Here is a 21228-nt window from a genome sequence, read left to right on the forward strand (position 1 = left end):
AAACTCAGTTCCCCAGGATCAAAGTCCACTGCACTAGCCACTAGGCTACTCCAGAGGGGCACTAGATGTATTTGGACTTTAGCAAAGCCTTTGACGCGGTTCCGCACAGGCAACTGATAAATAAATTGCGTGCCCTCAGCATGGGCCCTAAAGTGATTGACTGGGTTAAAACCTGGTTAAGTGGAAGGAGACAGAGTGTAGTGGTAAATGGATTTGCTCCAAGAAAAAGGATGTTATCATTGGTGTACCACAGGGATCGGTCATAGGGCCAGCTCTTTTTAACATTTTTGTGAGTGATAGTGTGGAAGGACTGTCTGGTGAGGTTTATGTCTTTGTACAACTTAGTAAGTTAGGTGCAGATATTCAGCCCCAAACCGGCTATAATGAGTGGTCACAATAGGCCGCTTAAATAGCAGGCCTATCTTTGACCGCTACAAAGTTAACTGGTTAGCACAGAATATCAGCCTAGTCAGTTAACCTTTTAGGAGTTCGAATAAACCCAGATATTCGATTCCGGTCACTGGAAATGGCCTGGCATTGAATAGCCAGATTTAATGCCAGTAGCCACCGGCTGAATATCGGGCTCCATACCTCCGACTCCACAGGCCTGTATTTAGGTGCGCCAATGATGGTTTACACTCAGGGGCATAGCCAGACTTCAGTGGGAGGGGGGTCCAGAGCCCGAGGTGAGGGGGCACATTTTAGCCCCCCCCCCCGCGCCACCGACCCCCCCCTGCCCCACCGACCCCCCCCTGCCACTTTTGACCCTCCCCCAGCACCCCTCCCCTTTCGACCCCCCCCTCCTGCCCGCTTCCGCCGTCAGGCACCTGTGCTGGCAGAGGTCCCCAACCCCCGCCAGCTGAAGTCCTCTTCAGCGCCGGTCTCCAGGCCAGCACGTTGCTGCAGCTGATCTGGATGGAAGGATTCTGTTTCTGTGTGAGTCGTCCTGATGTCCCTACATGCACGTAGGAACATGCAGGACATCAGGACGACTCAAACAGAAACCGTATTCATGTACTGTATGTTTTTTTATTTTTTTTTATCCCAATACAGCCTGAGGGTCAAATGTGACCAAGTCGGGTAACCATTCCAATAAACCGCAGTTTAACTCAGGTCTCCCTCTCAGATTTCCTGATGGTTTTTGGTAACACAGTACATCTAATATCAAAAACCGTCACAGATTTTTTTTTAATGCCTCTTCTTTTACCTTGCTCTTCAGAAACTGTGATACTGAATCTCGATGCTGTTCCACATCATTCTGTATCTGATTGAAGAAAGCAACAGCATACTGGCGTTTGTAATGGGGGCTGAAGTTCTTTATCAATGCTTCCGTTTTCCCTGAAAGACAGCAAAACAGTTAGCTATCTTCATTAGCTTTCTTGGTTCCTGTCTGACCTACTGTCTGAACAAGTTCATCAGGAATGCAACAATTATTTTTTGAAGTGTTTTTGTGGAAGAGGGGTAGAGTTTGAAAGAGTAGTAACAACAGAAAGATCCTCAGATACTTCAAACTGCAGGAAGCCAAAACTGGCAACATTTTGTAATCAAGATCCCTACTGCAAGTGGTGACTGACTGTCCACTCAACATCTAGACTAGCTTGTCACACACCCTGCAACTAAGTCCAGTTCCACATACCTTATTTAACTGTACATATTATTTGCCTTCAATTGAGCCAACCATCAGTTTATCCCAAATGGCTTTGTTCTACCCATCTTTCTATGTGTCTGTTTTCTAAACTGCATTTACTCCATGACTATCAATTAAGATGTTTCATTCTCCCCAATATTCAGCTGGTGGTGGTCGGAGATTTGTTAAACACTGATCATCACTGACTAAATTATCCCTCAATATTCAGTGCTGGGCTATGCCCAGGAACTGGCACTGAAATTGGGGAATAATTTTGGGTGGTCTGGCCACCCGGAGTGGGCCCAGCCGATATTCAGCCGGGCCCACATAAGGCAGTTATGCAGGCTGAATATCGGGCTGGGACCCACATAACCTTTTTTTTTAATTCTCTCAACCCCTTCCACCTCTCCCCAACAATTCACGCTCCTTCTACTACTACTTATCATTTCTATAGCGCTACTAGACGTACGGAGCCCTTCCCCACTCCCTCCCCAAGCCCACATGATATAGGCCTCCCGGAACCCCCCAACCCAATATCCAGGTAGCCCCCACCAGCTTACCTCTAGGCTGGTGGTCCAGTGGTGGTCATTGGAGGCAGAAGCGCAGCATCATCACTCCTGCCCTTTGTGGCGCCATTCTAAAATGGCTGCTGCTACCTCTTATGGCAGCTCACAGTACTTCCTTCATGTTGTACTGTGAGCTGCAATGAGAGGTCATGGCAGCCATTTTAGAACAGTGCCGCAAGAGGCAGGAACAAGGGGGCTGCACTGCTGACTCCAACGGCCCCGCTGGACCACCAGGAGTAGGTACAGGGAGACCTGCCTGGATGGCTAGGGGGGCGATGGGAAGTTTTTGCCGTGGGCTGGGGGGAGGGGGAGGGGGAGGGAAAGGGGACATTGTCGGGGGGCTTGGAGGCTCTTTTATTTTTAAAAAAAATTTATGCAGGTATCAGTGTGAGAATGAGAGTGCGTGCCATGGGCCCCACTCTCTCCCTCCCAGTTCCAGAGTCGCCCCCTCCCTCCCTCCCAGTTCCAGGGTCATCCCCTCCCTCCCTCCGAGTTACAGGGTCATGCCCTCCCTCCCTCACTCTGAGTTCCAGGGTCATCCCCTCCCTCACTCCGAGTTCCAGGGTCATGCCCTCCCTCCCTCACTCTGAGTTCCAGGGTTGTCCCCTCCCTCACTCCGAGTTCCAGGGTCGTCCTCCCCCTCCCTCCCTCCAAGTTCCAGGGTCATTCCCTCCCTCCCTCCGAGTTCCAGGGTTGTCGTCCCCCTCCCTCCCTCCCTCCCTCCCAGTTCCAGGATCCCCCCTCCCTCCCAGTTCTAGGGTCGTCGTCTCTCCCTTCCTCCCTCCCTTCCTCCCTTCCAGTTCCAGCACCCCTCCCTCCAAATTTTAGAAGTCATCTTCACTTACCAAGTCAGGGTTACGGCGGCCGTCAGGAGCGGTAAAAGGCATGCAGGCTCGGCCCTTCTCTCTCTCTCAGCTCTGGTCCTGCCCTCATTTCCTGTTTCCGCAACGGCAGGACCAGAGCTGAGAGAGAGAGAGAAGGGCCGAGCCTGCACGCTTTTTACCGCTGCTGCCGGCCGCTGTAAACCTGACTTTTAAATTTTGGAGGGAGGGGGCCTGGAACTGGAAGGGAGGGAGGAAGGGAGGGACGACGACACCCTCATTTGTGTGATGTCGCGTTCCGTTGCCTGGGAACTCTGCAGCGTTCCCTTCCAGTGATTGGTACTGCTGCGTGTGACGTATCCGGAAGTACATGACGTCAATTCAGGAGATGGATACAGCCTTACAGAGAGCACGAATGATTCAAGGCTTCACTGCCATGGAGTCAGCTTCAGAACGTTGGAGGTGCTTTTTATTATATAGGATATTTTGGTTTTTGCTAGAACTGTTTCTGTTCAACAAAATACAAAGAGGTATATTTTCAAAGCACTTAAGACTTACAAAGTTCCATAGTATCCTGTGGGACTTTGTAAGTTCATTGCTTTGAAAAATTAGCCCCAGGCCCAGAGACTCTTTTGGAAAGCAGCAAATTGCAACACTTGTGCTAACTTCAGTGTAAAAAGTGCAACACACCCATCCTGTACATTTCAGTGTTAGCCAACAGTACTCATTTCTAAATGGAACAGTTGTTAGCCATGTCACTGGAACAAATCTTGGGCTCTTTCTGCAATTAATGTTTGGTTAGTCTGTTTAGAAGCACTATTGATGTCTCAAGTCAGTCTCAGATGTTGAGGCCGGGATAGTGTACTGAAGATACTGAACACAGAGGCCATTGCTGAAACAGGCCTGATGGACCCTGATGAGTGAATAGTGGGGTGTATGCTGTATCAAAGATCTGCAAGCAAATTATTTGCAATTAATTGGTGTTATCAATTATTGCAGTTAATTGGCAAAAATTGAAATTTGTACATATATCTCTCCCTGCATCCTATTCTATAACCCCTCCTCTGTATCTTTTCTAATTCCGCTATATATTTTTTGAGATGTGATGATCAGAATTGCACACAGTATTTGAGGTGTGGTCGCTCCATGGAGTGATACAAAGGCATTATAAAGTTCTCATTTTTGTTCTCCTTTCCTTTCCTAATAATTCTTAACATCCTATTTGCTTTCTTAGATACTACTGCACACTGAGCAGAGGGATTCAACGTATTATTTTTACTCTCAACATTTTTAGGGTGGGCATCCCATAATTTCTGTCTCAGTATTTGACTCCCTATATCCCACTTCAATCTCTTCGTTCTGCTCAGCAGCATTTGTTGTCAGTGTCATCCATCCCCTAAGTTTCTCTAACGATTTATAGGAACTCCATGTTTAATGTGATGGGCCCCGAGTTCTGGAACCAGATTCCAGTGTCTTTGCATTCAGAATCTTTTTTGCCCTCCTTTAAGAAACCGCTTAACACACACCTTTTCCGGGAAGCTTTTAATAGCGATCCCTGAGCTCTTTTTGTTCGCATGCTTGGTCAGGTCAGCTAGTGTGGGATTATGGGCTGGGGTCTGGAAGCATGGTAAGCAGACAGTACCTTTTCTTCTATATCCTGTCATAATGTTGGAGTTCCTTTCTGATGATGTGTATCTCTATTATATTTGTATGTACTCCACCTTGATAGATTTTTTTTCTTTTGGTGGTTAATCAAATTTAATAAACCTGAACCTAAATGCCAATTAGTGACATAATTTATGCTCATAGGTGTGCCTATTCTATAAATCAATATGGGTAAATCCTAAATTTAGGCACCTCTGATATAACTGGATCACACAAAAAGCAGATACTACTAAAACATCATTATGATGGACCTTTGGTCTGTCCCAGTATGGCACTACTTATGCACTTATATACTATAATGCCTCTGTATTGCTCCATGGTGCATCCACACCTTGAGTATTGCGTTCAGTTCTGGTCGCCGTATCTCAAAAAAGATATAGCAGAGTTAGAAAAGGTTCAAAAAAGAGCGACCAAATGATAAAGGGGATGGAACTCCTCTCGTATGAGGAAAGGCTAAAGAGGTTAGGGCTCTTCAGCTTGGAAAAAAGACAGATGAGGCGAGATGTGATTGAGATCTACAAAATCCTGAGTGGTGTAGAACGAGCGGAAGTAAATCAATGTTTTACTCATTCCAAAAGTACAAAGACTAGGGGACACTCAAGGAAGTTATATGGAAATACTTTTAAAACAAATAGGAGGAAATATTTTTTCACTCAACAAATAGTTAAGCTCCGGAACTCTTTGCCGGAGGATGTGGTAGCGTATCTGGGTTTTAAAAAGGTTTGGACAAATTCCTGGAGGAAAAGTCCATAGTCTGCTATTCAGACACACATAGGAAGCAACTGCTTGCCATGGGATTTGTAGTATGGAATGTTGCCTCAATTTGGGTTTCTGCCAGGTACTTGTGACCTGGCTTGGCTACTGTTTAGAAAACAGGATACTTGGCTACATGGACCATTGGTTTGACCCAGTATGGCTACTCTTATGTTCAATATTCCAGTTTATACCAGGATGTTCAGCAGCACTGCCAATAATGTGTGTATATATGTATGTGTATGTAGATTGAGAATGGAGGAGTAGCTTAATGGTTAGAGTAGTGAGCTGAGAACCAGGGATACCACTGTTCAAATCTCACTGAGGCTCCTTAATCCCCTTTACCTCAAGTACAAGCTTAGATGTAGGGGAAAACCCTATGGCTAAGTAATAGCATAGTGTCCAAGTCCATGTCTGCAGAGATATCATATGTGACTCATCCAAGAGATTGGTGGAAATCAGTAAAGGAGATCAGGGAATTCTCTGGAAGGGGAGAGGAAAGTCTGATGGAAGCCTACAGTGGGAAGGAATGAGGAATTGACAAGATGAGGCATAGAAACAACTGATTCCCTGACACAACTGCCAGTTCCCAAGGGGAGGAATCTGTGCTCTAGACCAGAAAAGAGATCTCGTATTGAAAATAAGAGTCAGAATCCTATAAACTCCCATGAATTAGATACCAAGGCTGAATTCCTGAGAGAAGAATAAACAGGTGAAGAAACCTATTTCCTCTCAGAAACAACAAGGAAAATGAGCAAACTAAACCTCTCAATTACCCCCAGAAACTCTGCCTCAATATCTGTGTTGCAAGTTGCAACAGTGGAGGTAGTGCCCATGTAGGAAGGAAATTCATAAACACTTGGAAAAGGCCTTTTACAAAACTGTGTTGCAGTACGCAAACATATATGTAGGGGTTTCCTGGGGCATACTTTGGGCAGAGCAGGGCTGCAGCTCCAATGCACGCACATACTTTATGCAATACACAAGTGCATGTGAACAATAAGGTGACAATTATATAAGTGGGCACCTCTATTTAGGTGCACCAATGAAATGCACGGAGCCATAGGCGGCAGCTCTGTGGGTGCTTGAAGAACCCAAAATTGACCAAATTCCTTTATTGTAAGCAGGGAGCATTCACATGTGTTGAGTTTAGCCCCCCCCCCCCCCCCACCTCATCTTGAAAAGTTGGCTCCTATGCAGGGAGCACCTATCCTAAAACAGCATCTGGGTGCCTGAATTCTATTATCGAATACTAGGGTAAACCTGCCATGCCCTGCAGAAAATTAATGGATAGCTGGTTATGGGGCATTTAACCATCCAGGTACAGATCCTGGCCAATTAAATGCTGAAGAATATTGTGGGGGGGGGGGGGGGGGGGGACATAAGTGTAGCCATACTGGATCCATCTAGCCCAGTATCCTGCTTCCAACTGTGGCAAACTTAGGTCACAAGTAGCTGGCAGAAACACAAACAGTAGCAACATTCCATGCTACTGATCACAGAGCAAGCAGTAGCTTCCTCATGTCTACAGCAGTCTATTGACTTTTCCTCTAGGAACTTGTCAAAACCTTTGAAACCCAGATACTCTGCTGTTACCACATCCTCTGGCAACAAGTTCAAGAGCTTAGCTATTCTTTGAGTGAAAAATATGTCTTCCGATTTGTTTTAAAAGTAATTTCATTGAGTGTCTATGGTCTTCGGAAGAATAAAGAATTGATTCACTTTTATCCATTCTTCACCACTCGGGATTTTGTAGACCTCAATCATATTCCCCCTCAGCCATCTCTTTTCCAAGCTGAAGAGCCCTAACCTTTTTAACCGTTCCTCATATGAGAGGAGTTCTATCCCCTTTAACTTTTTGGTCAATGTTCTTTGAACCTTTTCCAATTCTGCTACATTTTTTTTTTAAATACGGTGACCAAAACTGAATGCAGTACTCAAGGAGAGGTCACACCACGGAGTGATACAGAGGCATTATAATATTCTTGGCTTTATTATTTACCAATGTTTTCGTAATAGTTCCTAGCATCCTGTTTGCTTTTTTTGGCCACCGCTGCACACTAGACAGAAGTGTGCTGCTGCGGCTAAGAAAGCAAATAGAATGTTAGGTATTATTAGGAAAGGAATGGAAAACAAAAGTGAGGGCATTATAATGCCTTTGTATCGGTCCATGGTGCGACCGCACTTCGAATATTGTGTTCAATTCTGGTTGCCGAATCTCAAAAAAGATATAGTGAAATTAGAAAAGGTACAGAGAAGGGCGGCGAAAATGATAAAGGGGATGGGACGACTTCCCTATGAGGAAAGGCTGAAGCGTCTAAGGTTCTTCAGCTTGGAGAAGAGATGGCTGAGGGAAGATATGATAGAGGTCTATAAAATAATGAGTGAAGTGGAATGGGTAGACGTGAATCATTTGTTTACTCTTTCCAAAAATGCTAGGACTAGGGAGCATGCAAAAAATTTACTACTTTGTAGCTTCAATAAGAATCTGAGAAAATTTTTCTTTACTCAACGTGTAATTAAACTCTGAAATTCATTGCCAGAGAATGTGGTAAAGGCGGTTAGCTTAGCAGGGTTTAAAAAGGGTCTAGGCAGCTTCCTAAAGGAAAATCCACTGCTTATTTCTGGGATAAGCAGCATAAAACATATTGAGCTTTTGGGGGATTTGCCAGGTATTTGTGACCTGGATTGGCCACTGTTGGAAACAGGATGCTGGGCTTGATGCACCTTTGGTCTGTCCCAGTGTGGCAATACGTATGTACTTCATCTGACATTTGGATACCCAGTTTTCCAATTTCCTTCCTGCAATTTTTCATAGTCCACACGTGCTTTGATAACTTTGAATAGTTTTGTGTCATCTGAAAATTTAATCACCTCATTTGTTGTTCCCATTTCTAGATCATTTATAAATATGTTAATAGTACCGGTCTCAAAACAGATCCCTACAGCACTCCACTGTTCACCTTCCTCCAATGAGAAAAATGACCATTTATCTCTACCATCTGTTTTCTGTCCAATAATCAATTCCTAGTCCACAAAAGAACATTGCCTCCTAGCCCATGACTTTTTAATTTTCTCAGGAGTCTCTCATGAGGTGCTTTGTCAAAAGCTTTCTGAAAATCTAGATACACTACATCAATCAGATCATGTTCATCCACATGTTTATTCACGCCTTCAAAGATATGACACAAATCAGTGAGGCAAGACTTCACTTGGCTGAACCCATGCTGACCCATTAAACCAAGTTTGCCTATGTATTTCATAATTTTATTCTTTATAATAGTTTCCATTATTTTGCCAGGCAGTGAATCATGTTTACTGATCTGTAATTTCATGGATCACCACTGAACCTTTTTAAAAATTGATGTTATATTGGCCACCTTCCAATCTCCAAGTACTATGGATGATTTTAATGACAGGTTACAGATCATTTTAGCAGATCAGCAATTTTATGTTTGAGCTCTTTCAGTACCCTGGGGTGTACACCTAGTCCAGGTGATTTATCACTCTTTAATTTGTTGATTTGTCTCAGTACGTCTTCCATACTCACTGAGATTTCTATCAGTTCCTCTACATTGTCACTCTTGAAATCCATTTCCGATACAGGTAGATTTCTCAAATAATTCATTCAGTCTTTCCTCTATGGCTTTGTCCTCCCTGGTTTATATGTGTGTAGCCCCGCCCAGCGCATCCCAGGATGCACTGGGCAGGGCTAGGCGCCGCCATTTTGCAGCGTCGAAGGAAGAGGAGGGAGGCAGGCTGCATCCCTCCTCCAACTAAGGTAGGGAGGCCGGGAGGGGGTTCGGGGTTATTTTTACCAGGGATTCGGCGGCAGACAACTCTGGGAGTTGGGGTGGGCTGGAGGTCCGCCCACCCCTGTCGCTCGCTGGGAGGGAGGGAGGGAGGGGGTTGACTGGCGGCCACTGGACCACCAGGGAGTCTTTTTCTGGGGGTTTGGGGGGCTGGAGACCCACCGGATCTCCAGCCCTCCCTGAACCTGGGGGGGTGGGATCGTCGGGGGGACCGGAGGTCCGCCGGACCGCCAGCCCCCGTTGCTCGGGGCAGGGGTAGTCAGGGCCTGGTGGTCCCATGGACCTCCAGCCCCTGTGTTTGACAGGTTTGGGATTTTGACAGCTCAGACCTGTCAAACAAGTGCAGGAGGATTGTGCTGAGTGCATGCTCGGCACAATTCGCCCACACTTCTACCCCATGATCAGAGATAATTGCGCTGCTTAAATTTGCATGCATTATCTCTGATCATTGGTGCGGTAAAGCCCTGCGCTGTTCCAGCTCTATTTTAGAGTGCTGTTTGGAACAACGCGGGGCTTTTGATCATGAGGGTCTCAGTCTTTCCGCTATGGCTTTGTTCTCCCTGAGTGCCCCTTTTACTCCTTGATGATATAATAATCCCACAATTCCTTCACCGGCTTTCTGCTTCTGATGTACCTGAAAAGGTTATTATGAATTTTTGCCACTACGGCAAATTTCTTTTCGTTTTCTCTTTTTGCCTTCATTATCAATGCTTTGCATCTAGCTTGCCAGTGCTTATGCTGATTCTTATTTTCTTCATTCAGTTCCTTTTTCTATTCTTTGAAGGATGTTCTTTTGGCTCTAATAGCTTCTTTCACTACACCTTTTAACCATGCTGGCTGACGTTTGCTCTTTTTTCTACCTTTGTTAACATGTGGAAATACATCTTTTCTGGGCTTCCAAGATCATATTTTTAAACAATGTCCATGCCTGACTTAAAGTCCTAATCTTTGCGGCCGATCCTTTTAGCCATTTCCCCCCTTTTTTTCTAGTTGCCCTTTTGAAAATGAGATGCTGCTACAGTAGATTTCCTTAGTGACTTCACTCCAGATATCAGCTCAAATTTGATCATGTTATGGTCACTGTTTCTCAATGGACCCAACACCATTACCTCTCGTACTATGTCCTGTATTCCACTAAAGGACTAGATCCAGTGGTGTTCTGGTAAATGTTTAACACCGAGCTCTCTCTCTCTCTCAACAAAAATGTATATACGAATGTACTGTACGTAATTTTATTATATATTTTATTGGTACAAAGGATATGTGTAGCAACCAATTTGCAAAAGATATTAAAACATACAATATACTTTACTGTAAATTCCATATGGCCAATTGATTTTTACAGAATACTTTGGTTGATTTTCTCTTGTATCTGTAGCCAGCCTATGGCCTCCTTTTACAAAGCGATGCTACCAATTAGCATGAATTGAATGCGAAGAAGCCTATGGGAATTGACCTTTTGTACATTTAGTATGTTGCTAATTGTTAGTTTTTGTGTCAAGGGGCATAGTATGGGCTAGTGCTTACCACAACTTAAAAAGGCTTATCGCAGGACGTACTCAGGTGACTTCTGGTAAGTTTCAAATTGACACTTGCTAACCGAGTACCAAAACATATGTTTTATTTTTTGTTGGATGGGGCAGGGTGGGGGTGGAGGGTAGGCATTCCTATGCTAATCAGTTAGCATTATTGTGGTTAGTGCAGGATTATCACATGAGCACTTGCTACCTACAAAATAAGTGTCGGTAAGTGCTCAAGAGGGTAATTCTTTTTAATGGCCACACATTAATGGCAACATGAACGCATGGCCATTAATAGGAAAAATAGAAAATCAGCCATTTTCCCAGCTACGGTACAAAGGGCCTTAATGCACAGGGAAAACTCGTGTAAGGGTACACTAAGGCCACATTTTAGCACAGCTTAGTAAAAGGACTCTTTTGTAAATGTTATCATTCTTGTTCATGCAAAATATTTAATCCATGTATGCATTATAACGTGGAGAATAAGGAGCACTGCACTGGGGTGCCTGTTCCTTTGAATCAGCAGTGGAATTCTTTCCAGAGTTCATTCCATGGAAGTAAGATGAGCCAGTCCAGGTCTTCCGGTTAACCAAAATAAAAGCACTTTTATTGCTTTTTTTCCCACACAGCTTCTTCAGTGTCAGAAAATATCAACACCCGTTTCAAAGCCAAACAAAACATTAGCTGAAAAATAGGCTTCTTAATAGCAAAATTAAATACAGTTCTTTCTAGTCAAGAGTCTCCTTTTCTGTTCCCCAACTGGAGTTCAAGCTTAGCTTCTAAGAAAGGCACCATCCTTGTCCTTCATTTGGCCAGCAATCCCAAGCACAGAAAGCTCCCAGCACTCCACACTGGGCAAGGTTTCAGAGGGGCTTATCCTTCGTGCTGGTTCTTAGCTTCCAAGGCTTAAGTCCTGAAGCCACCCCCATCTTTTCTGGCTTGCTTTTCCTCCTTCCCCACAGGAATCTCAGCCCAAAACCTGCTTCTGATATGCAGGGAACAGAATCCTCTAGCCCTGGATATTAGCTGCTGCCTTCCTTCTGTAATGAAGATATTTTATAAAGTCAGGCAAGTGGATCCCCTAGGTTTCCAGAGCTCCACCCTAGCCTGACTCTGATTGGCTTAGCTTTTCTGCTCCTGCATTGGAGGACAGGCTGTGCACTCCAACTCCCAGGTTCTTGAGCACTTTGTGCCCTCCTAGGTTCAAGCTATCAGCTTCCCGAGGTTGTACTGCTGCTGCCCCTCCTCCAAGGATCACAGCAGCTCCTCTCCCAGTCTGTCTGCTGCATAGGATTTCTGGCAGTTACCACTTTATCACATAAGGAGGGAAGGGGGTTATTTTATCTTCCTATGGTCCTGGTCCTGGATCTGGTTCTGATCCTGATTTAGCCTACTGGTTAGCACAGTGGACTTTGATTCTGGGGGACTGGGTTTAATTCCCACTGTAGCTCCTTGTGACTCTGGGCAAGTTACTTGGTGGCCTAGTGGTTAGGATGGTGGACTTTGGTCCTGAGGAACTGAGTTCAATTCCAACTTTAGGCACAGGCAGCTCCTTGTGACTCTGGGCAAGTCACTTAACCCTCCATTGCCCCATGTAAACCACATTGAGCCTGCCATGAGTGGGAAAGCGTGGGGTACAAATGTAACAACAAAAAAAGACCTTTTATTGTCCCACGTCCAAAACGTACCTGTAAACTGCCTTGAATGTAGTTCCAAAAACCACAGAAGGTGGTATATCAAGTTCCATCCCCCTTCCCATGATAAGATATTGTCCCCTCCTTTATTCCTCCCCCTACTTACTACATCATCTGAACCAATCAAGCATTACAATTCCACATCTCTTCTGAGACCGGTCCAGGTTTCTCCTCTGACCCTGGAGTTTCAAAGCTATCTTATAGATAATCCTGTAGTGAGAAGGCAACAGGGACCCAAGGACATGGTTTTATCTATCACAGTATACACCATACACTTTATTGCTACTCAAGTATAATTATTTCCACTTTCCTCCTTTCTTCCATGTTTGTTCATTCCTCCATTCAAACTTTCAGGGGAAATTTGCATCTCTGTGTCATCTACATAAATATACACACACACATGTATAAAGGGTCAGACATATGGAATGTAACCAGTAGATGGTACATAATTCATTTCTGCTGAGCATTCTCAATCCAGTTTACAAAATAAACTATTTTATTCTAGAAAGTAGCCAATTCTATCTCAACTCAATATGAAGCCCTTTAACTAAAATGGTGGTTCTCAGCCAGGAAAAAGCAAAAGAGTAGGGTATCCAATGGAACTTCCAACACAGACCAAGACATATGAAGTTCAGTGTATGACGAATTCATTGTAGTGAAAGCATCTCTAAAACTTGGCACGGTGCCGTGTTTCGGCGTTTCCACCTGCATCAGAAGTCTGTGAGTAAACAGCCTCAGCTTTAAAGGAATAAGTACATAAGTAATGCCACACTGGGAAAAGACCAAGGGTCCATCGAGCCCAGCATCCTGTCCACAACAGCGGCCAATCCAGACCAAGGGTACCTGGCAAGCTTCCCAAACATTCTATACATGTTATTCCTGGAATTGTGGATTTTTCCCAAGTCCATTTAGTAGTGGTTTATGGACTTGTCCTTTAGGAAACCGTCTAACCCCTTTTTAAACTCTGCTAAGCTAACCGCCTTCACCACGTTCTCCAGCAACGAATTCCAGAGTTTAATTATGCGTTGGGTGAAGAAATATTTTCTACGATTTGTTTTAAATTTACTACCCTGTAGTTTTATCACATGCCCCCTAGTCCTAGTATTTTTGGAAAGCGTGAACAGATGCTTCACATCCACCTGTTCCATTCCACTCATTATTTTATATACCTCTATCATGTCTCCCCTTAGCCGTCTCTTCTCCAAGCTGAAAAGCCCTAGCCTCCTTAGTCTTTCTTCATAGGAAAGTCATCCCATCCCCGCTATCGTTTTAGTCGCCTTTCGCTGCACCTTTTCCAATTCTACTATATCTTTCTTGAGATGTGGCGACCAGAATTGAACACAATACTCAAGGTGCGGTCGCACCATGGAGCAATACAACGGCATTATAACATCCTCACACCTGTTTTCCATACCTTTCCTAATAATAACCAACATTCTATTTGCTTTCCTAGCCGCAGCAGCACACTGAGCAGAAGGTTTCAGTGTATTATCGACGACGACACCCAGATCCCTTTCTTGGTCCGTAACTCCTAACGTGGAACCTTGCATAACGTAGCTATAATTCGGGTTCTTTTTTCCCACATGCATCACCTTGCACTTGCTCACGTTAAACGTCATCTGCCATTTAGCCACCCAGTCTCCCAGCCTCGTAAGGTCCTCTTGTAATTTTTCACAATCCAGTCGCGAGTTAACAACTTTGAATAACTTTGTGTCATCAGCAAATTGTCTCTCAATAGTTTTTTGACAGCCATTTGTCTCAATAGCCTGCTCCTTTGCTTTTTCCTGTGATTTTTCATAGTAGTGTCTTTCTTCCTCCACCTTCTGTAATTTTTTTTCACAGTTCTCAGTCCAGTCCCAGTCAGGATTTCAGAATATCCACAATATATACACATTAGCAGAGGCAGTATATTTATTTATTTATTATTTATTTGTAACATTTATACCCTGCGCTTTCCCACTCATTAGCAGGTTCAATGCGGCTTACAAATCCTACAGTTTAAACAAAGTAGCATAACATGGATGCAGCTGTGATACAGTAAGTAAAGAGGAGGTTGTTTAAATAGTAATGCAGATTAAACAAAGTAATATAAAATGCATGTAGATGTGATATAGTAAAATTGAAAGTGATCATAAGATGTGGATAGGTGAGATGGGTAAGGAAGGAGGATGGTAGAGGTAGGGAATGGGAGATGGGTGTGTAATTGGGTTAGCGTATTATTTATAATGGGAGAGTGAAAGGGAGGGAAGAAGAGGGATGCACAGAATGGATAAGAAGGTGTAGGAAGAGGAGTGAACTAGAAGAAAAATATGGGACAAATTCCAGATAAAGTCTTCGTAGTCTAGTTTAGGTAGTACCGATGGACTTGCAGATTAAGTCAAGTTTTTATTGTAGGCTTACTTGAGGAGGTAAGGTTTTAGCAGCTTCCGAAAAGGTAGATGGTCATTGACTAAACGGATGGATCTTGGTAAGGCATTCAAGAGTTGGCTGCCCAATACTGAGAAGTTGGATGTCTAATATGTTTTGTACTTAAGTCCTTTGCAATTAGGGAGATGAAGATTGAGATAAGTTCGAGAAGATTTTGAACCATTTCTTGCTGGAAGGTCGATCAAATTATACTTGTAACCTGGGGCTTCTTCATAGATAATCTTATGAATCAACGTGTGGACCTTAAATATGCAAATATGAATACTCATAGAGGATATCCTGAAAACCCAACTGGCAGTGTGTATCTCAAGGGATAGATTGAGAACCTCTGAACAAGAAAGACCTTGTAGCTCTATATGGGGCAATTCTAAGAAGGCACTCAAATGTGGGTACTAAAATGCAGGGTGCTGAGCACAAATTTTATTACAGCATCTGGGCATCCAGATTCCATTATAGAATAGAGAATGTCAACATCTAGTCATTATTACTTACATAATATTACACAAATCACAGTCAGGTTTTCGCCCCCTCCACAGCACAGAAACAGTACTACTCACTCTCCTAACCAAATTCAAGCAGGAAATAGCAATAGGCAAAAACATCCTCCTCCTCCAATTCGACATGTCTAATGCATTCGACATGGTAAACCATAATATATTAATAAGACTACTAGATAAGTTCAGGATTGGTGGAAACATAGTTAGCTGGATCAAGAGTTTCCTAACCACAAGAACATATCAAGTAAAATCAAACTCAAACATATCATCACCGTAGAAAGCAGACTGCGGAGTACCCCAAGGATCACCGCTATCACCGATCCTCTTCAACCTAATGATGACCCCACTAGCCAAGTCTTTATCCAACCAAGGCCTTAACCCTTTCATCTATTCAGACGATGTCACAATATTCATTCCTTACAAATCTAAACTGACAGAAATCACCAATGAAATCAAGATCAGCTTGATCATGGACTCTTGGGCAAATGCATTTCAACTAAAACTAAACAAAGAAAAAACACACTGTCTCATCCTCTCATCCCTACACAGCGCGGACAACCCCACTATTATCAACATCCCAGATTACACTCTCCCTATCTCAGACAGCCTGAAAATTCTCGGTGTTACAATGGACCGCAACTTAACACCAGAGCAAATGCCCCCCTCCCTTGCTAGCTCAGCACTTGCTACAGTGAAATGTAACTGTGTCAAAGGTGATCACTGATTCTTACAAGCTAGTTCTCTTTTGTATCAGAGATGATTTTGATTTTAAGAAGCCTAGCTCTTATTATGAGCCATTGGCCTGTATTTTACTGAGAGCAAGGACTAGCATAACTCTTCAAGAGCCAAGTGACATCCACAACAAAGAAAATGTTCCACTCAATGTGGAAACTCAAACGCGTGAAACAATTCTTCCCGAGGGGAATATTTTGCAACCTGATAAAATCAATGGTACTAAGCCATGTAGTCTACTGCAATGGAATTTATGCGGGATGCAAAGAACAAACCTTAAAGAAAATTCAGACCGCTCAAAACACGGCAGCCAGGCTTATCTTCAGAAAAACGCAATTTGAAAGTGCAAAACCCCTTTGTGAAAAACTACACTAGCTCCCAATCAAAGAATGCATTGCTTTCAAAATCTGCATTCTGGTTCACAAAATTATCTACAGTGAAGCTCCGGGATACATGACAGACTTGATCGACCTACCAACTAGAAACACATCTGAATCAACACAAATGTACCTAAATCTGCACTACCCAAGCTGCAAAGGAAACAAATACAAATCAACTTACGCATCCAGTTTTTCCTACATAAGCACACAACAGTGGAACGAATTACCAAAAGCCTTGAAAACTACGAACGACCACCTAAACTACAGATCCAACACAAATGCCTGATCTCTGTAACACAACAAAACTAAAGAACGTAATGGACATAACACAACTCTTCCGTTATATGATTCCCTAGTGTGTCTGGGCCACATGAACTTTATCTTACCACAACACACTTTGTTTTTGTTTACACCGGAGTCTGTAACACCTCTCCATTACTATGTAAGCCACATTGAGCCTACAAACAGGTGGGAAAATGTGGGATATAAATGTAACAAATAAAATAAATAAATAATGTGAAAGGCAAGTGTAAATGTTACACTTTAGCGCATAACTTATATTGATTAAGTGTGTGACTCGCACATGTGTGCATTCCCCTTGCAGCTGCACGCTATGCAGGTTGCTCGCTAAGCTTGTAGAATTCTGCTTAGCACCCAATCAGCACTTACAAGCATGAATGTTACACAAGTGCTAATACTGTATAATCTCAGCATGCAAATGGCACTTATATTTAGGCACAACCCCCATCCCCCAATATTCAAAACTATTTAACCGACAAGGAATGGCTCCTGGCCGGTTAAATAGCGTTTAAGCGCCTGCGGATATTCAGTGGACAATATGGGTTATCTCCTGCTGAACATCCCAGTTAGCAGCTAGCCGCCAACAGACTATATCATGCGACTAGCCAGTTAAGCACAGATATTCAGCCTCAAACCAGGTATGTTGAGTGGTCAAAATAGGCCACTTAAATAGCAGGCCTATCTTTAACAACTAAACAGTTGACCAGTTCGTGCTGAATATCAGCACAGTGGGTTAACTTTTTAGCAGCCAAAATAAACCCAGATATTCAACGCCGGTCGCCAGAAATGGCCTGGCAATGAGTATCCAGTTTAATGCCAGCGGCAGACAGTAAACGTGTTGCCCACCGCTGGCTGAATACTGGGTCCTAAGGTTACAGAATTATGGATATGTGCACAGAAAGAGGATGAGTCAGGGCGACGAAAATGATAAAGGGGATGAGACGACTTCCCTATGAGGAAAGGCTAAAGCAGCTAGGGCTCTTCAGCTTGGAGAAAAGGCGGCTGAGGGGAAATATGATAGAGGTCTATAAAATAATGAGTGGAGTTGAACGGGTAGATGTGAAGCGTCTGTTTACGCTTTCCAAAAATACTAGAACTAGGGGGCATGCAATGAAGCTACAATGTAGTAAATTTAAAATGAATCAGAGAAAATTTTTCTTCACTCAACGTGTAATTAAACTCTGCAATTCGTTGCCAGAGAATGTGGAAAAGGAAGTTAGCTTAGCGGAGTTTTAAAAAGGTTTGGACAGCTTCCTAAAGGAAAAGTCCATAGACCGTTATTCAATGGGCTTGGGGAAAATCCACTATTTCTGGGATAAGCAGTATAAAATGTTTTGTACTTTTTTGGGATCTTACCAGGTATATTGTGACCTGGATTGGTCACTGTTGGAAACAGGATGTTGGGCTTGATGGACCTTTGGTCTTTCCCAGTATGGCAATACTTATGTACTTATGTAGAATTTTTGGACCAGGCTGGGGTCTTCTTCACCCCACACAGATGGTGCTGTATAGTCATCCTTTCTTAACAAATGTCGCCATGGACTTTGAATATCTCATCTGGATTTGGAACTGCAGATAAAGGGGATTGTGTGCCCCTCCAGAACAAATAAGAATATATGAAGAAGCCAGTTACAAAATAAGACAAAAATTAATTACATAATTTAACTAAATGGAAAAGTAATCTGTATGTAGTTCTACAACAAGGTAATTATTTGCTGATAAACTTGTCACAGTACATCACTGCTAATGCCCCTTCACTACAACATAGCCCAAACATGTTTGTTTTCAGAGTGGTCAGAGTCCTTGAGTAATAAGTTCCCCTAATTCTTTTCCAAATTTAGTTCTGTTTCAAAACTTGTTTATATGAAGCAGAGCCAAGATTTCCCAATGCTCCATTGAATGGGCAGCCTCAGCTGCATTTAGCAAGTATAAGCTTTGAAAAGGCCTGTTTGAAAATTAAAGGAAAGCAAGACTGTATTATTCCTTTCTGGATGGCAATAAACAGCTAGGGTGGAAAACATGACATTTTTCACGTTCTGGATGACAGCATTCAGTGCAGATGTGCATACGCTAACCCTTTGAATTCTTCTCACAAAGCTGCTGTGTTTTCTTCTCAGTCACTAAGCTGTATATAAGCAATAATATAATCCTCAAGAGAAAAAGAAGAAAACTAGTATTATGAAGAATGATATTTTATTTATTTAGATTTTGCTCATATCTTTTTCAGTAGTAGCTCAAGGTGAGTTACATTCAGGTATGCTGGATATTTCCCTGTTCCTGGAGGGCTCACAATCTAAGTTTGCACCTGAGGCAATGGAGGGTTAAGTGGCTTGCCCAAGATCACACGGAGCAGCAGTGAGATTTGAGCTGGCTACCTCTGGATATCATAACTAATGCTCTACCCACTAGGCCACTCCTCCACTACCCCCCTCTCCCCTCAACACCCTTTGATAGCCCCCACTGTTGAGCAGAGATAATACAGCATTCCTGAGTTAACTGAAGTTTATTGTGAATGGGGGGCTGGAGGAGTGGCCTAGTTGTTAGGGTGGTGGACCTTGGTCCTGAGGAACTGAGCTCAATTCCCACCTCAGGCACAGGCAGCTCCTTGTGACTCTGGGCAAGTCACTTAACCCTCCATTGCCCCATGTAAGCCACATTGAGCCTGCCATGAGTGGGAAAACACAGGGTACAAATGTAACAAAAATAAAATAAATGTTATTTTAAAGGTCAGGTTCACAATGCTTTAGTGCTGCCTTAGACCTCTTTTGTACAAAATGCATTGAGGTCTATAAAAAATTTCAGATCCTCACTATCCCGTTTTATTTCCACCTTCATGAAAGTTTGGTGCATGATAACAGTCCTATCAGACTTGATGGTGTTTTCCATAATGATGAGACTTGTCTTCTTTACCTGTGCCTGTCCTGTGATTTCTACATCATGTTTACCCAATGTAAATCATCTATTTGCCCTCAGACTGACTACACAGTACACTGCAAATATTTGCTAATGAAATCTGTACTGTGCAGATTTGCTTTCTGAAGATCATCAGACAATCTGAGGTAATCGCATGGTATCACAGTGCTAGTTTCATCAGCCACTCATTATGCCAGCTGAGATATGAGGATATAATATTTGTTTTCTTGACAATATTATCTGACCCCATGAATGCTCTAGGGTGCCTTCTTCTGGTCTTCTTCCATGGTTTCCTTTCCCCTCTTGATCTAGGTTGTTTTATTGTTTGTTCATTTGCATAAATATTGCCATTGCCAGGTCAAATACCACAAGGAACACCAGGGACCCTAGGCCTAGGCTGTGTATTTTCACCTATAACAGTTCTCTTACCCTTTGGATTAAGTGAGGCTGTCAGGACTTGGAGCACAAACCCAACATGTTCCACATAGAGACAGAGTAGATCCCAATCATCAGAGAGAAGGAAGCAGGAGACAGCCCAGGGCACATGAACACCATGGTCAGATCCAACAGGAATACCAAAACAACAGGCAGAAGAGTGATCAGGAAACAGGTTAAGATCAAAGCTGGCAGAGCAGGTTCATATGAAGAAGGCAGGCAAGGGTCAGATAACAAAGATCAGCAGAAGAACAGAACTCAGTACCTTGCAAATAAGACCTATCTGAGGGCAAGGTAGAATAGTAGCTGCAGGGTTCAAATATATATATGAAGCCAATCAGAGAAGATGCACTCCTAAGAACCAATCAAGCAAGAGTGCATTCTAGATGGATCAATCAGGCAGGGCAACCTGCGTCATCAGACTATGACCAGAAGCAGTATAGAAGACAGAAAGAGGCTACGTCTCACTTCTTATGTGACAGGAGCTTTCAAGGGGGGCTAAATGCGTGATAAATATAGAATGAAAAAATGTGAGCCCTTTGTTATTGTAATATTCACATAACTCTTCAGATTCAATGGGGAGAGGGATAGAGTTGGGGGGGGGGGGGGGTTAGAGAACTCAGCCCAGAGGGAGGTATTAGGAGATAAGTGACAAGGAATGTCATATGTGGGGTGGATTTTGAATGTTATTAGAGAGCACATGGTCTTTGGTAGCCTTCACCCTCGCCAGGACCCATGAGGAGAGGGGGAATCCTGATCAGGCTCAATAATCTAAGGCTGAGCCAAGGGGGAGTTTCTGCTAACAAGAGCAGTAACTAGAGTAAAGCTCCAGGTTAGTGGAAAGGGTTAACCCCCCTGGAACCAGAGCAGGGAGAAGCCTGTTCGGTATTGGAGAGAGCAGCTTGAAGAAGTGCCTCTTTGAAAGGAGGACAGACAGGGAGGTCTGGTCTTGAAGAGGTCCAGCAGCTGGGTAAAAGCCCAGCAAGACAGCTTGCCTTCGTAAAGAGTGGGAAGCTACAGCCTTGGATTGTTCTGCCGAAGAGGATGGGTGTTGGAAGACTGGATGGAATTGTAAATATGTAAATA

At 43.4% G+C, this 21228-nt stretch overlaps 1 protein-coding gene across 1 annotated transcript in view; it reads right to left on the reverse strand.

The window, feature by feature from the left end:
* Nucleotides 1–21228, reverse strand: part of NIBAN1 (niban apoptosis regulator 1) — a 234590-nt gene that overhangs the window by 121561 nt on the left and 91801 nt on the right. The window contains exon 2 of the mRNA XM_030205896.1: nucleotides 1208–1338. Coding sequence (XP_030061756.1) covers nucleotides 1208–1338 — 131 coding nt within the window. The remainder of the gene's footprint in view (nucleotides 1–1207; nucleotides 1339–21228) is intronic.

Source organism: Microcaecilia unicolor, chromosome 6 (genome assembly GCF_901765095.1).
Source record: "Microcaecilia unicolor chromosome 6, aMicUni1.1, whole genome shotgun sequence".
In the NCBI taxonomy this organism is placed as follows: domain Eukaryota; kingdom Metazoa; phylum Chordata; class Amphibia; order Gymnophiona; family Siphonopidae; genus Microcaecilia; species Microcaecilia unicolor.